Source organism: Artemia franciscana, chromosome 13 (genome assembly GCF_032884065.1).
Source record: "Artemia franciscana chromosome 13, ASM3288406v1, whole genome shotgun sequence".
NCBI classification, from domain to species: Eukaryota; Metazoa; Arthropoda; class Branchiopoda; order Anostraca; family Artemiidae; genus Artemia; species Artemia franciscana.
Window position 1 is genome coordinate 43852713 of NC_088875.1, and position 12543 is coordinate 43865255.

Here is a 12543-nt window from a genome sequence, read left to right on the forward strand (position 1 = left end):
TAGTATTTAAGGATTTTCCATAATATTACTCGGCCAACCAAATCAAAGGCCTTTTCTAGGGCAAAAACAAGCGCGTCGCCTTTTCTGAAGAGCTTAATAATGGTTCCTTTCGTCCAGTCACCGGGCACTTTCTGGTCGCTCCATATCTGAGTTAGCAGCTCAACCCAAACTGTCATGCAGTCGAAGACTGAAGTTTTCAGCATCTCAGATGTAGTACAATGTACTCCTGGCATTCTTCCGTTCTTCAGCTTTCTGAAGGTGGCTAAGATTTCTTCTGGAGATGGTGGCTCTTCATTCACATCAAGAATCATAAATTGGGTGCCAGGAATCATGTCTCGGTCATTCATTCTTGGTCTATTTAGTAGGTTTTTGAAGTGGGCTTCCCACCTCTCGTTAATCTTCAAAGGGTCTGTCAAAAGGCTCCATTCTCCTCCTTTACTTGATTAGTCCTGTTAGGCTTGATTCCACTCATCTCACTGGTTAATCTATAGACTGTTTTCGAATTTCACTTCTCTGATCAATAAATTGCCTCGTGTTGGCCCTAGCACTCTTCTTTACTTGTTTGTCTGTTTCTCTATATGAGTGTTGCAGAACAATCAATTCAGATGCGTGTGAGGCCGACAGAATGGAAAGTTTGGCTGACTTTTTTGCATCAATTACTTTCCAGGTTCGTTCGATCTTTCTTTCTTTTTCTTCTTATAGCCTAATTTCTCCTCTGCAACTTCTTTGTACGTGTTTTCAGTTTCTTCCATATACTTTCGACATCAGTATTTGGTTCTAATTCCTATTGCAGGTCTTCAAATCTATTTGAAAGTTCTAGCTGGAACATTTGTGTTGTTTCCTGGTCGTTCAGTTTCTCAACGTTGAAGGGTTTGTGTGATGTCAGTTTATTGCTTTTCTGTGTTGCTTTTAACTCTAGATGGATCTTGGTATGATCTGATTGTATATCAGCACCTCTTCAGCTTCTTACATCAAGTAGACTCTTCCGCCACTTGCGTGAGAAGAGGAGGTGATCAATCTGGTTGTGCGTAAGGCCATCTAGTGAAGTCCATGTATATTTGTGGATAGTCTTGTGTTGAAACAATATACCTCCCAAGATAAGGTCGTTGTTCAGGGGGAAGTCGACAAGTAGCGCTCCATTTTCGTTCATGTCACCCATTCTATGTTGTCCCATGACTTCAGGACAGTAACTGTGACAAGATACTACTTTCGCATTAAGATTACTTACGACTCATGTGATATCATGTCTAGGAATTTCTGCAGCAGCACTTTGTAGTGTTTCATAAAAGTTATTTTCTCTATTTCATCCGATTCGTTAGTTGGTGCATAGCAGGCAACGATTGAGAGTTTTCCAAGGGCTTACCAGAATCGTGTGTAAATAATTCTTTCGTTTACTGGTGTCCATTTTAGCATCTTACGCCTAGCTGTGGGTGGCATCAGTACACCTACACCTACTTGGCGTCTGCTTTCATGTCCGATGCATGCGAGGACATAGACATCTTGTAGGGGTTCCATCCCACTACCAAGCCATCTAGTTTCACTAATAGCTATTACGTCTATATTGTACTGTACCACTACTTTCCATATCTGTTCAGTTTTCGAGATCTGGCTCATCGTCTTTACATTCCAAAATCCGAGGTTCAGATGTTGCCTCGTAGTCAAAAATCGAGTCCGGCGCGTGCTGAGGTTGTTAGGGAAGTAGTAGTCATATCTGAGGCTAATGTCAACGATTCAGCTGCTGGTTACTTTTTTATAGGGACAGGTATATATATATATATATATATATATATATATATATATATATATATATATATATATATATATATATATATATATATATATATATATATATATATATATATATATATATATATATATATATAATGTATATATATATGTATATATATATATATATATATAATATAATAATCGAGATCTGGCTCATCGTCCTTACATTCCAAAATCCGAGGTTCAGATGTTGCCTCGTAGTCAAAAATCGAGTCCGGCGCGTGCTGAGGTTGTTAGGGAAGTAGTAGTCACATCTGAGGCTAATGTCAACGATTCAGCTGCTGGTTACTTTTTTATAGGGACAGGTAATATATATATATATATTTATATATATATATATATATATATATATATATATATATATATATATATATATATATATATATATATATATATATATATATATATATATATATATATATATATATATATATTTATATATATATATATATATATATATATATATATATATTTTATATATATATATATATATATATATATATATATATATATATATATATATATATATATATATATATATATATATATATATATATATATATATATATATATATATATATATATATATATATATATATATATATATATATATATATATATATATATATATATATATATATATATATATATATATATATATATATATATATAAAATATAATAATCGAGATCTGGCTCATCGTCCTTACATTCCAAAATCCGAGGTTCAGATGTTGCCTCGTAGTCAAAAATCGAGTCCGGCGCGTGCTGAGGTTGTTAGGGAAGTAGTAGTCATATCTGAGGCTAATGTTAACGATTCAGCTGCTGGTTATATATAAAACTCGTTTCTACGTCATTTACCAATGCCACGATAAATTTTACAGTAGTGTGAAATTGTGCTCATATCTGAAATACAGTCACGTCTTGTGATGCTATTATTTTGAATGAAATGTCCTGGGATTTCCACTGTGGATCAATTGCTCTTGAGCCCTTCGATTTTCAAACACGGGACTCTTCATTATTCTAATCAGTATTAATGGGAACCCAAGAATCCAAAACCATGTGTATCATTTACGAATTTACTATATTAGCAGCTGTAGCTTATTGTATTTCTCGTATTAAAGATATGCAGCTAAGACAGTTATAGAAATAGATTTAATATATTCATATATTTTTACTAGAATGTTATTAATAATGCGTTCTGTGTATTTTCGTATTTTTATTTGTATAGCGTATATTTAACTATTCCTGCAAAAGTCACTTAAACCAACTTACATAATTAACAGACGTGTACAAAATAAAGACCTTAAATAGTGAACCTGCTCCCCGCAAACTTTGGAAGCTGTTATAATCGTAGGTAAAAGGGAAGTTGGGTAGGCCAGTGACCTAATTATTTATTTAGTCTGTTTAATTGCATCTTCTATTCAGTTTTTTGTGCATTGTTTTTTTTTTTTTGCTAATGGCATGTTTTTTCAATCTGAAATATGAACTTGGCCCTTGGGTTCGTTTTAGTTGTTCTTTCCTTTCTTATGTCTTATCCCTCTTTATCTCTCTATCTCTCAAGTAGAATTTGAAGGGATTTAATGGGAAGGTATTTACTGGAAAAGAGCTGAAATAAGAAGCAGATGAATTAATCTTCTATCTATCTATATTTCAGAGCTGGTCTTAATGTGATTGGAAGCAAGTATAATGCCCATTTGGCTGGAACTTTAGGTCGTGGATTTTATGCTGACCATACAGCAAGATTTGAGTTGGAATTTCCTGGCGCCAAAAAAGTCGTCCTTGGACTCCGGTCATCAAATTCAAAGTCCAATGACAGAACTAATCTTAAAGGTAAGAAATTCAACAAATTGGTAAATATTTTGGTCTAAAATGAAACGGTAAATATTGTGTGAATTGGTCAATCGGTAAAATGAGAGAATTAATCTTAAAGGTAAGAAATTCAACAAATTGGTAAATATTTTGTCTAAAACGAAACGGTAAATATTGAGTGAATTGGTCAATTGGTAGAATGAGAGAATTGATCTTAAAGGTAAGAAATTCAACAAATAATTTGCCTAAAACGAAACAGTAAACATTGAGTGAATTGGTCCATCGGTAAAATGAGAGAATTAATCTTAATGATTGGAATTATTACGAATTTATTAATATTATGCCTACACCAAACTCCTAACGATATTAAAAAAAAAGAAAAAAAAAACTGCCTGAACTCTGATTCCCATTGGAAAATTCTATCAGATTTTCAAGAACTACAACCCGATTGGCCAAGAACACATAGAAGAGTCCTCACTTTTCTATACTGATTTCTTTGTCCTCGTCCCTGAAAGGGATAAAAACGGTATCTTTCGTCCACTCGCTTGTTCCTCACTGCTAGCACTACAGAGATGAACTTCTTGAAAATGCTGCGTGGAACGCTGCTTGAAATAAGAAATTCATTTTGACTATTCATTTTTATATTAATTTCATTTTATTGCGTGTTATACCTTCTTGTGTAACATCCGCTACTAGTTGTGTGCTATTATGTGCTATTGTGTGATGTGTGCTATTGGCAAAAAAGAGCATTCATTTATTTATTTAACAGACCAATGTTGAACAAATTGATTACTTGGTACAATAAAAAAATTTATATTAAAGTTGATAATTCTTCTAAATTGGTAGATATTTTGCCTAAAATGAATTCAGAAACATTGAGCTGGTTGGCCAATCGTCAAAATGATATAAATTACTTCTAAAAAAAAAAAAAATAAAAAAAAAAAATGAGCACACTGGATTGCAGGAAAAATTTCTTGTTGAAACGAAAACCCTCTGTTAAGTTTAAGGTCGAAATATTGTGGTATAATTTTATATGCGTGACATCTTTTCTGTAATTTAATTTTCTTGAATAAATCTTCACCCCAACCTCCATCCCACCCCCCATAAAAATGTTAATTGAAACTGTCTTTTTATAACGCAGACTTTCACTTTAGAAAATACAGCCGAAATGGAAACTAGACCTACGTTGCCTGGGCAACGTGAAGTGTTGCGGCAACCTTTGTTCGGCTTTGCCGATTAAAGTGTTGCGAGAGCAACACTTTGGTTTTGTTTCTTCGCTATCGGTTAAATGCTGAAGTTGTCAAAATTATCAAAGCTTTCAAAACGGCATATTCAAAGAAGAACACGATCAGTAATCACATGATCAAATTCTTCAGCGTTGAAAAAACAACAGCAAAAGAATATCGGAAAAAGGGACTAAATTGAGTTTGCAGCCAGTTGAACTTTATCCTTTTCAATCGTAGACATCGTGACGGATGGAAACTTGGAACATTATCTTATATAATCTAGTTGGTATTATAAAGCTATCCGTAACTTTTCAGGATCAAATACCATAGATGTGCACCAATTTGCACAAATTTGTAGCCCCTCATGAACCTCCTCTAGCAACCCATTCTTGCTTACAAGTCCCTCTTCCGTGAGAGACAAAGAATAACACAATCAGTAATCAGATGATCAAAGGCTATACCTCAGGGTTGAAAAAAAAAAAAATTGGAAGAAGGGACTAAATTGACTTTGCAGCCAGTTGAACTTTATCCTTTGCACACCATAGGCTCTGGCTCGAGGACAAGCAAAAACCATCCTTTTTGGCCCCAGGCAAGAGTCGTACGGAGCTTTCCAAAATATAATGTCATATTCATCAATCCGGCCCGAGGTCCACACTAACAGCCGATTATTACTTACTAGGCCCCTAAATGTCACTTTGCAGCCTGTTGAACTTTATACTTTTCAATCGTAGACATCGTGATGGATGGAAACTTGGAACATTATCTTATGTAATCTAGTTGGTATTATAAAGCTATCTGTAACTTTTCAGGATCAAAATACCATCAGGGACCCATAAATTTCCTGTAATGACTCGCCATCCAGGATCGCTTATTATTGGATGGCGAGTCATTACAGGAAATTTATGGGTCCCTGATTCCATAGATGTGTACCAATTTGCACAAATTTGTTGCCCCTCGTGAGCCTCCTCTAGCAACCGATTCTTACTTACAAGTCCCTCTCCCGGGATATACATCCAAGTTCACCGGAAACAAATTATGGGTACACCAATTAGCAAAAGTTCCAAACCCCTTGTCGCTGAAGTCATTGTAGCCTAACAGCCGATTATTACTTACAACTCCCCTACATGTCTTACAATCGGGAACCAAGTTGTTCTTACCATCAATTACACCAGAAACAGATAATAGGTACACCAATCAGCAAAAGTTGCAAACCCCTCATTGCCAAAGATGATTATAAGCTAATAATCGACTGTTGCTTGGAAGTCCCCTACATATCTCACAATTGGTATCGGCCTATTTTTGGTTCAAGTGTGTACCTTACCACTGAAGTTGTCAACCCCTTGAAACTTTCAAACTGGTGTATGTCATGAAGGAATTTTTGTAACAAAAAATGGATGACATATACTTTGATCAGCTCATCAAGGTCTATCGATTGTCATTGAAAAAAAAATTCTATCTGTCTTAGTTCAAAAGTTGACTTTTTTGCCGGAGGCCAACTTTCTAACACCACCACTTAGAAAGGAGCAAAGGATAAGCTCTAATTTCTTTAGCAATGAGAGAACTTTTAAAGTTTAAGAGGTATATCTGATACCATTTCTCTATTGCAATCCCAAGTAGAAAAAAAAAGAATGGTAAAGTCAGCTGAAATCACGAACAGAAATGGCTAGAAACAATAGATGGCAGCACTTTCGGACCCGTGGGAAAATCTCACTTTTTGTTTCTGTAAATTTTTCTATTTATCACTCAAAGAAGATATATTGGCTGTGGGGCCGGGGAACTACCGCATATATTTAACACTTATAGATTTTAGTCCATCTTCAATTTGAAACTGGTGCCTGCCTGCTTGCCTGCTAGAACGGAGCTTTCCACTCTAAAGCAGAAACATGGTTTGATGAAACGAAAGCTTGGCTGCACAACTTCAGATACTCCTCTCTGACATAGGCTATATAACTCCACTTCACTTCGCACACCATAGGCTCTGGCTCGAGGACAAGCAAAAACCATCTTTTTGGCCCCAGGCAAGAGTTAGACGGAGCTTTCCAAAATGTAATGTCATATTCATCAATCCGGCCTGAGGTCCACACTTTCCGTAAAAACCGCACAGGTTAGACCCTTACCAGTTTCCAGGAATAACCTGAGATCGGCGGCATAGGAAAAAAAAAACCGGGACAAAACCAATGTGTTGCTCTCGCAACACAATTAAGAAATTTAGTTTTCAGTGGAATTACCTAATGCACATTTACAGTAATGATGTAAGACTGTAGCTCACAGAAGAAAAAACACCAAAGAAAAAGAACCATATGACCATCCAAAAATGTTTTTTGTCACAGGGCCACATTTTGTGTGAATAAAAAATGAATAAAATTAATTTGGAAAATTCTAAATGAGTTTCAATTTTTAATTTAAAATGAATTTTAAATTTTTACAGTTTTAAATGAATTCTCCTACTACGAAAACCTGCTCATCTTTTTCACTTGGTCACTAAAATTATTATTTTTCATCGCAGCTGGAACACAGGTTAGAATTTTCCTTGATGTTTGGCTTAATCATGCATTTATTTCTTTCAAAATCGATCATTAGTTTGCTATCACTGTTAACATTAATCTACTATATAATACCCTTACTTCCTCAAAGTCCAAAAAAGTAAACTTCCTCTTGTAATTATTTATTTATTTACTATTATGATTATTATTATTATTTTTAGGAGCTTTAGAAGCAACTCTCCCCAATGGCGAAGAATATCGCTTTGAAACAGATAATCGCCTTACAGACGTAGATAGTCGGAAGTTGACATTCACAGCACAGTCAGATATTAAATTTTTCACTCCTGCATTTCGTGATGGACTTTTCCATATCGACCTAGGAAGAAAAATTGATACAACTGGTTCGAGAACCACAATTGGACGTGTAAGTATTGGAATAGAATATAAAATATTTTAGTTAACCAGAAATACATAAAAACACAAGCTTGAGGACAGCACACATGCCTAGTGGCATACTTTACAAACAGAGCAAAAACGCTGGAAACAATCACAAACAGAGACAAAAGCCATCTTAAGCAAATTCATCTGCAAAAAAAAAAAATAATAACCTGGGCTTTTATTTTGAATTTTGGATTCTTCCATCTTCCCAAAGATGGTCCTGTTTTTCAATTCTGGATTTGTTGCTACCACATCTGTGAGACTGCCTTCCCTCTATATTTCATAACTCTTAAAATTGATCACGAATTTTTATGTTTTTCAAGACTTCTAAGTTATCACCTAGTAGTCATTCTGACAATACAAAGAAATTGGACAGCATAAGAGAGTACATACAGGAAGATCCTCAGAGGTCGACCCTCAGGAGCTGCTAAAGGACATTTCTAAACCCTCATTCTCACATCTTCAGCCATTTGCATTCCTTTTTTTTATAATAAGTGAAAAGATAATTTAGTATATCACATTGATCTGCCATAACAAAGAAAAAAACGAGAATGAGGCTTTATAAGGCCGAGGAAAATACTTGACGAAACAAAACGGGCATAGTTTGAGCCTCAAAGTTAGAAGGAAATATATTCACATTTCTGAACGAAAATGTGAAGAAAACAAACCGGATAAAAACAAACCACGGAAAAAGCAAACAGAAAAAACGAATAAAAGCATAAATTCGAAGTTTTAAAGAACATAAGAACCAAGCAACGCGGAGAACCATAAAAAAAGTAACAAACAGTAAAAAAAACTGATTGTAAAAAAACTATAAAAAAAATAGATAAAATGTCAAAGAGACAAAATAAAAATTATATTGAAATAAAAAAAATAGATAAAACAATATTTAAGCAAAGAAAACAATAAATAGAGTCAAAAATTGAAAAGCCAAAAATCTTAATTTCAGAAGTGAGCCAGTCACCAAAATTTCCGACTGCCAAAAACAGTACTTCTCGGATATTAGTGACTCAATTAATAAAAAATTCTTTTATTCGCTAGTTAAATGAATTCAATTAGGTAGCTTGAAGAATAATCTGAGAGGTTGAGGGCACGTGTCCCCTTGTGATCGTGAGATTGACACAGGATTTATCCTGTGTTAACAGCTTCGTGTCTAATAAAACCGAAATAACAGTGACTTATTTTAAAATCATCAGTTTGCTATTCAGAGCCAAACGTAAAATTTTTTATATTTATATATTTCAAAACCCTCTCTGTATTGCTAGGCCACACTCTTGTCATGTGAAATCAAACTAGCCTGATCGAATAAAATGTTATGAGGCGGGTAGTCAGAAATGTGCTCAGAAAGGGCTATAAATGTGCTCAGCAAGGGCTGAACCATTATTTTCAGGTTTTTCATCTTTGTGAGGGCATTATCAATTCAAATGCAGTTCTGAGATATTCTATCCGTAAGGTTGTTCTGTCCTTCCGATGTACCATAAATCGTAGGAGTAAGTAATTCTCTAGACACCCAAACTATTAAACTTAGGTACGGGATCTTTACCCAGAAAAATCTGATTTAACAGTCTTACTAGATTTATAATTAGTAAAAATAGTATTTTTCTTTAGATTTCCTGCAATTTGGTCTTAAACCCCTTTTATAGAAGGAAGACCTAGATAAACCAAATTTGCTTTCATTTTTTGAATTGTCTCCATCTATGTTTGTAAACTCTTTAATACGCCCTTCAATGACAGGATTTATTCAAGAGATCGAGCACCCGTTTCCAAACAAGACATCTTTAGGTGGTCAAACTCTGAGTCAAGAATATGCCCTGAACATACTCTATCAACTAAAAAAGAAACTACCTCTGTCTTCACAGCAGAAGAATGATTAGAAATATCACCTAACTACCTGTCACTATGTGTAGGCTTCCTGTATACCTTGAACTCAAAACATATGGCGTTCCAGGGTGCCAGGCTATCTAAAAAAAGAAGACGTATATTCACCTCCAGTTCCTCAGTAAATTGAAGCTTCATATCTATAGAATTAAGTAAACCAAAGGAAGATTCTAGAGATTCTTCCCCATGTTCCTATAAATAAAAGAAGTTTTAAGTTTTAGAATTAAATAGTTTATTAAAACTTGTGAAAATTATAACATAAAATATTCTTCAACGTTTATCTTATCATGGAAAATCATGGAGAGGGGTTTATCACCCCAATTTTCGTCTTGCTCTTAAATTTGGTATGGACTTTGTTATTAGAAGAAGGCCTTTAGGCTCCCCTGCAGCTATGGCTATTAGTCCTAAATCCTATCCCAAGCAAATTTTGAAATTTGCTAATAAAAATAAGCGTAATGACTTGCACCCTGTGAGGTATGACCATCCACCTCCTATACAGTACGTTTTGCTTGATCATGATGCTTCTTGTTCTTGCCAGGCTCACATAGTGTACCAGATATAACGATTTTTTTTATTTTAAAACTGAATTATAACAGCTATTTTAGGTTGATCTAGTTTTATTTTTTAGTTTACTTTTTCTGCTCCACGTCTTGGCCACAATATTGATGGTAACCTCAACCTACTCGTGTCCTCAGATTCGTACAAACTAGCAGCCACTGGACAAAGAGGACCAAGTTTTATCAGCCTCGACTCTGAAGGGAAGCTGACTTTACTTGGAAATAAAGCGAACATTAATGGTCTCATTCACGTGAAAGCACCTCGAATGGACTGGAAAGAAGTTAAATTGACTTTGATCAGTAGTAATGAAATGGAAAAGGGGAAATTTGAATTTTCAGAGAAGATCAATATCTTTTATGCTGGTAACACCAATATGGCAGCTGAAGCTAAAGCCTCAAATAAGGAAGCTTTAGAAGCAATGCTTTCCTTAGATACTCCATTTGAAGGCTATAGACGACAAGTGAGTGGTTGATTCTTTTAATTTTGTTGTCGAGTTTTATGGGTCAACTCTTCTGTTTTGTCCTATTTCGAAGCTTAGAACTGACTGTTAGAACTTAGAAGTTAGAATTTAGTTGAAGTTTTCTGTCCTATTTTGAATTTATTTGTCCCATTTGATTTTTGACATTTATTAGATTTTTGCTTGTCATAGTAGATTTATAAGTCTACTGCTCAGTAGGAGCCTCCTCCATGCTACCCAGCGCGTCCACAGGTGGTGATAGAGGAAAGCACTAGAGATATGTATGGTACCTCCCTTGAAGGAATGGACCAGGGGGGATCTTGTCCCTGGGAGTAAATAGCATCGAAAAGAATCAACAAGTGCGGAGAACCGTGCTGTGACCAAGATGAGCCCAGGATTGCACAAAGCCTCCATTCGTACTGGAGGTCCTAGGTACTTCTTGCTGTCCGGTTCTAAGCCTGCTTAGCCGCTTCGGTGTAGACTTGAGAAGATATATTGGTCCCCATCCTGTATCCGGTTCCATTGCTTTCCCTGATGCTCAAAATAACTTCAGTGATTTAAAGAATAGGAAAATTGGAACTTGGATTGTTACGATGTGAAAAAATAACTATCGTATAGGCATTTTGACTGACGAATTCAGATGATTTGAACTGAACTTGTTAATAATTTAAGAAACTCAAATCCCAGGGGGTTGGAATCATGAAATTAGGTGATAAAGATTTAATTTACTCGGGCAGGAAGGATGGGGTACATAGACAGGGACATAGAAAAGGGCTCAAGGTAAATAAGGAAACTGCAAAGTGTTATTTAGGCTGGGAAGTTATCAATAATTGAATACTAATCGCTCATTTTACGAATATAAAGTTCAGGGTATTAGTTTAAGTAGTATATGCCACTCTAGAACCGACTGACTTAGATACTAGTGATTCAGATAGATTTTACTTACAGTTACAGGAGTAAATAGGCAGCGTTCTAGGTAGAAATACGGTGTTTTTATTAGATTTTAGCTCTCAGATTTATAGAAACAGAGATAGATGGTATCCTAACCTAGATAAATTTGTTGTAGGAAAAGAAAAAAGTAATGGCTACAGACTACTGCAATGTTTTTATGGCACTTGGTATTAACCAAGTGACATATAGCAGTCGCCAATTCTGTCGGTCTGTCGGTCTGTCTGTCGTTCCCGGTTTTGCTACTTTAGGCACTTCCAGGTAAGCTAGGACGATGAAATTTGGCAAGCGTATCAGGGACCGGACCAGATTAAATTAGAAATAGTCGTTTTCCCGATTTGACCATCTGGGGGGGAGTGGGGGCCCGGTTAATTCGCAAAAAATAGAAAAAATGAAGTATTTTTAACTTATCAGCGGGTGATTGGATTTTAATGAAATTTGATGTTTGGAATGATATTGTGTCTCAGAGGTCTTATTTTAAATCCCGACCGGATCTGATGACATTTGGGGGAGTTGGAGGGGGAAAACCTAAAGTCCCGGTTTTGCTACTTTAGGCACTTCCAGGTAAGCTAGGACGATGAAATTTGGCAAGCGTATCAGGGAACGGACCAGATTAAATTAGAAATAGTCGTATTCCCGATTTGACCATCTGGGGGGGGGGGGGGGAGTGGGGGCCGGTTAATTCGGATAAAATAGAAAAAAATGAAGTATTTTTAACTTATGAGCGGGTGATTGGATCTTAATGAAATTTGATGTTTGGAATGATATTGTGTCTCAGAGCTCTTATTTTAAATCCCGACTGGGTCTGATGACATTGGGGGGAGTTGGAGGGGGGAAACCTAAAATCTTGGAAAACACTTAGAGTGGCGGGATCGGGATGAAACTTGATGGGAAAAAGAAGCGCAAGTCCCAGATACATGATTGACATAATCGGAACTGATTTGCTCTCTTTGGGGT

General features: G+C 35.6%; 1 protein-coding gene across 4 annotated transcripts in view; it reads left to right on the plus strand.

Moving 5' to 3' along the window:
- LOC136034973 (apolipophorins-like) overlaps positions 1 to 12543 on the plus strand; it is a 309320-nt gene that overhangs the window by 101214 nt on the left and 195563 nt on the right. For 3 of the 4 annotated variants that reach the window (XM_065716535.1, XM_065716534.1, XM_065716532.1), the window contains exons 25-27: positions 3444 to 3619; positions 7529 to 7731; positions 10252 to 10641. The exons of the other annotated variant lie outside the window; for it this stretch is intronic. In XM_065716535.1, coding sequence (XP_065572607.1) covers positions 3444 to 3619; positions 7529 to 7731; positions 10252 to 10641 — 769 coding nt within the window. The remainder of the gene's footprint in view (positions 1 to 3443; positions 3620 to 7528; positions 7732 to 10251; positions 10642 to 12543) is intronic. 4 annotated transcript variants of the gene reach the window in all.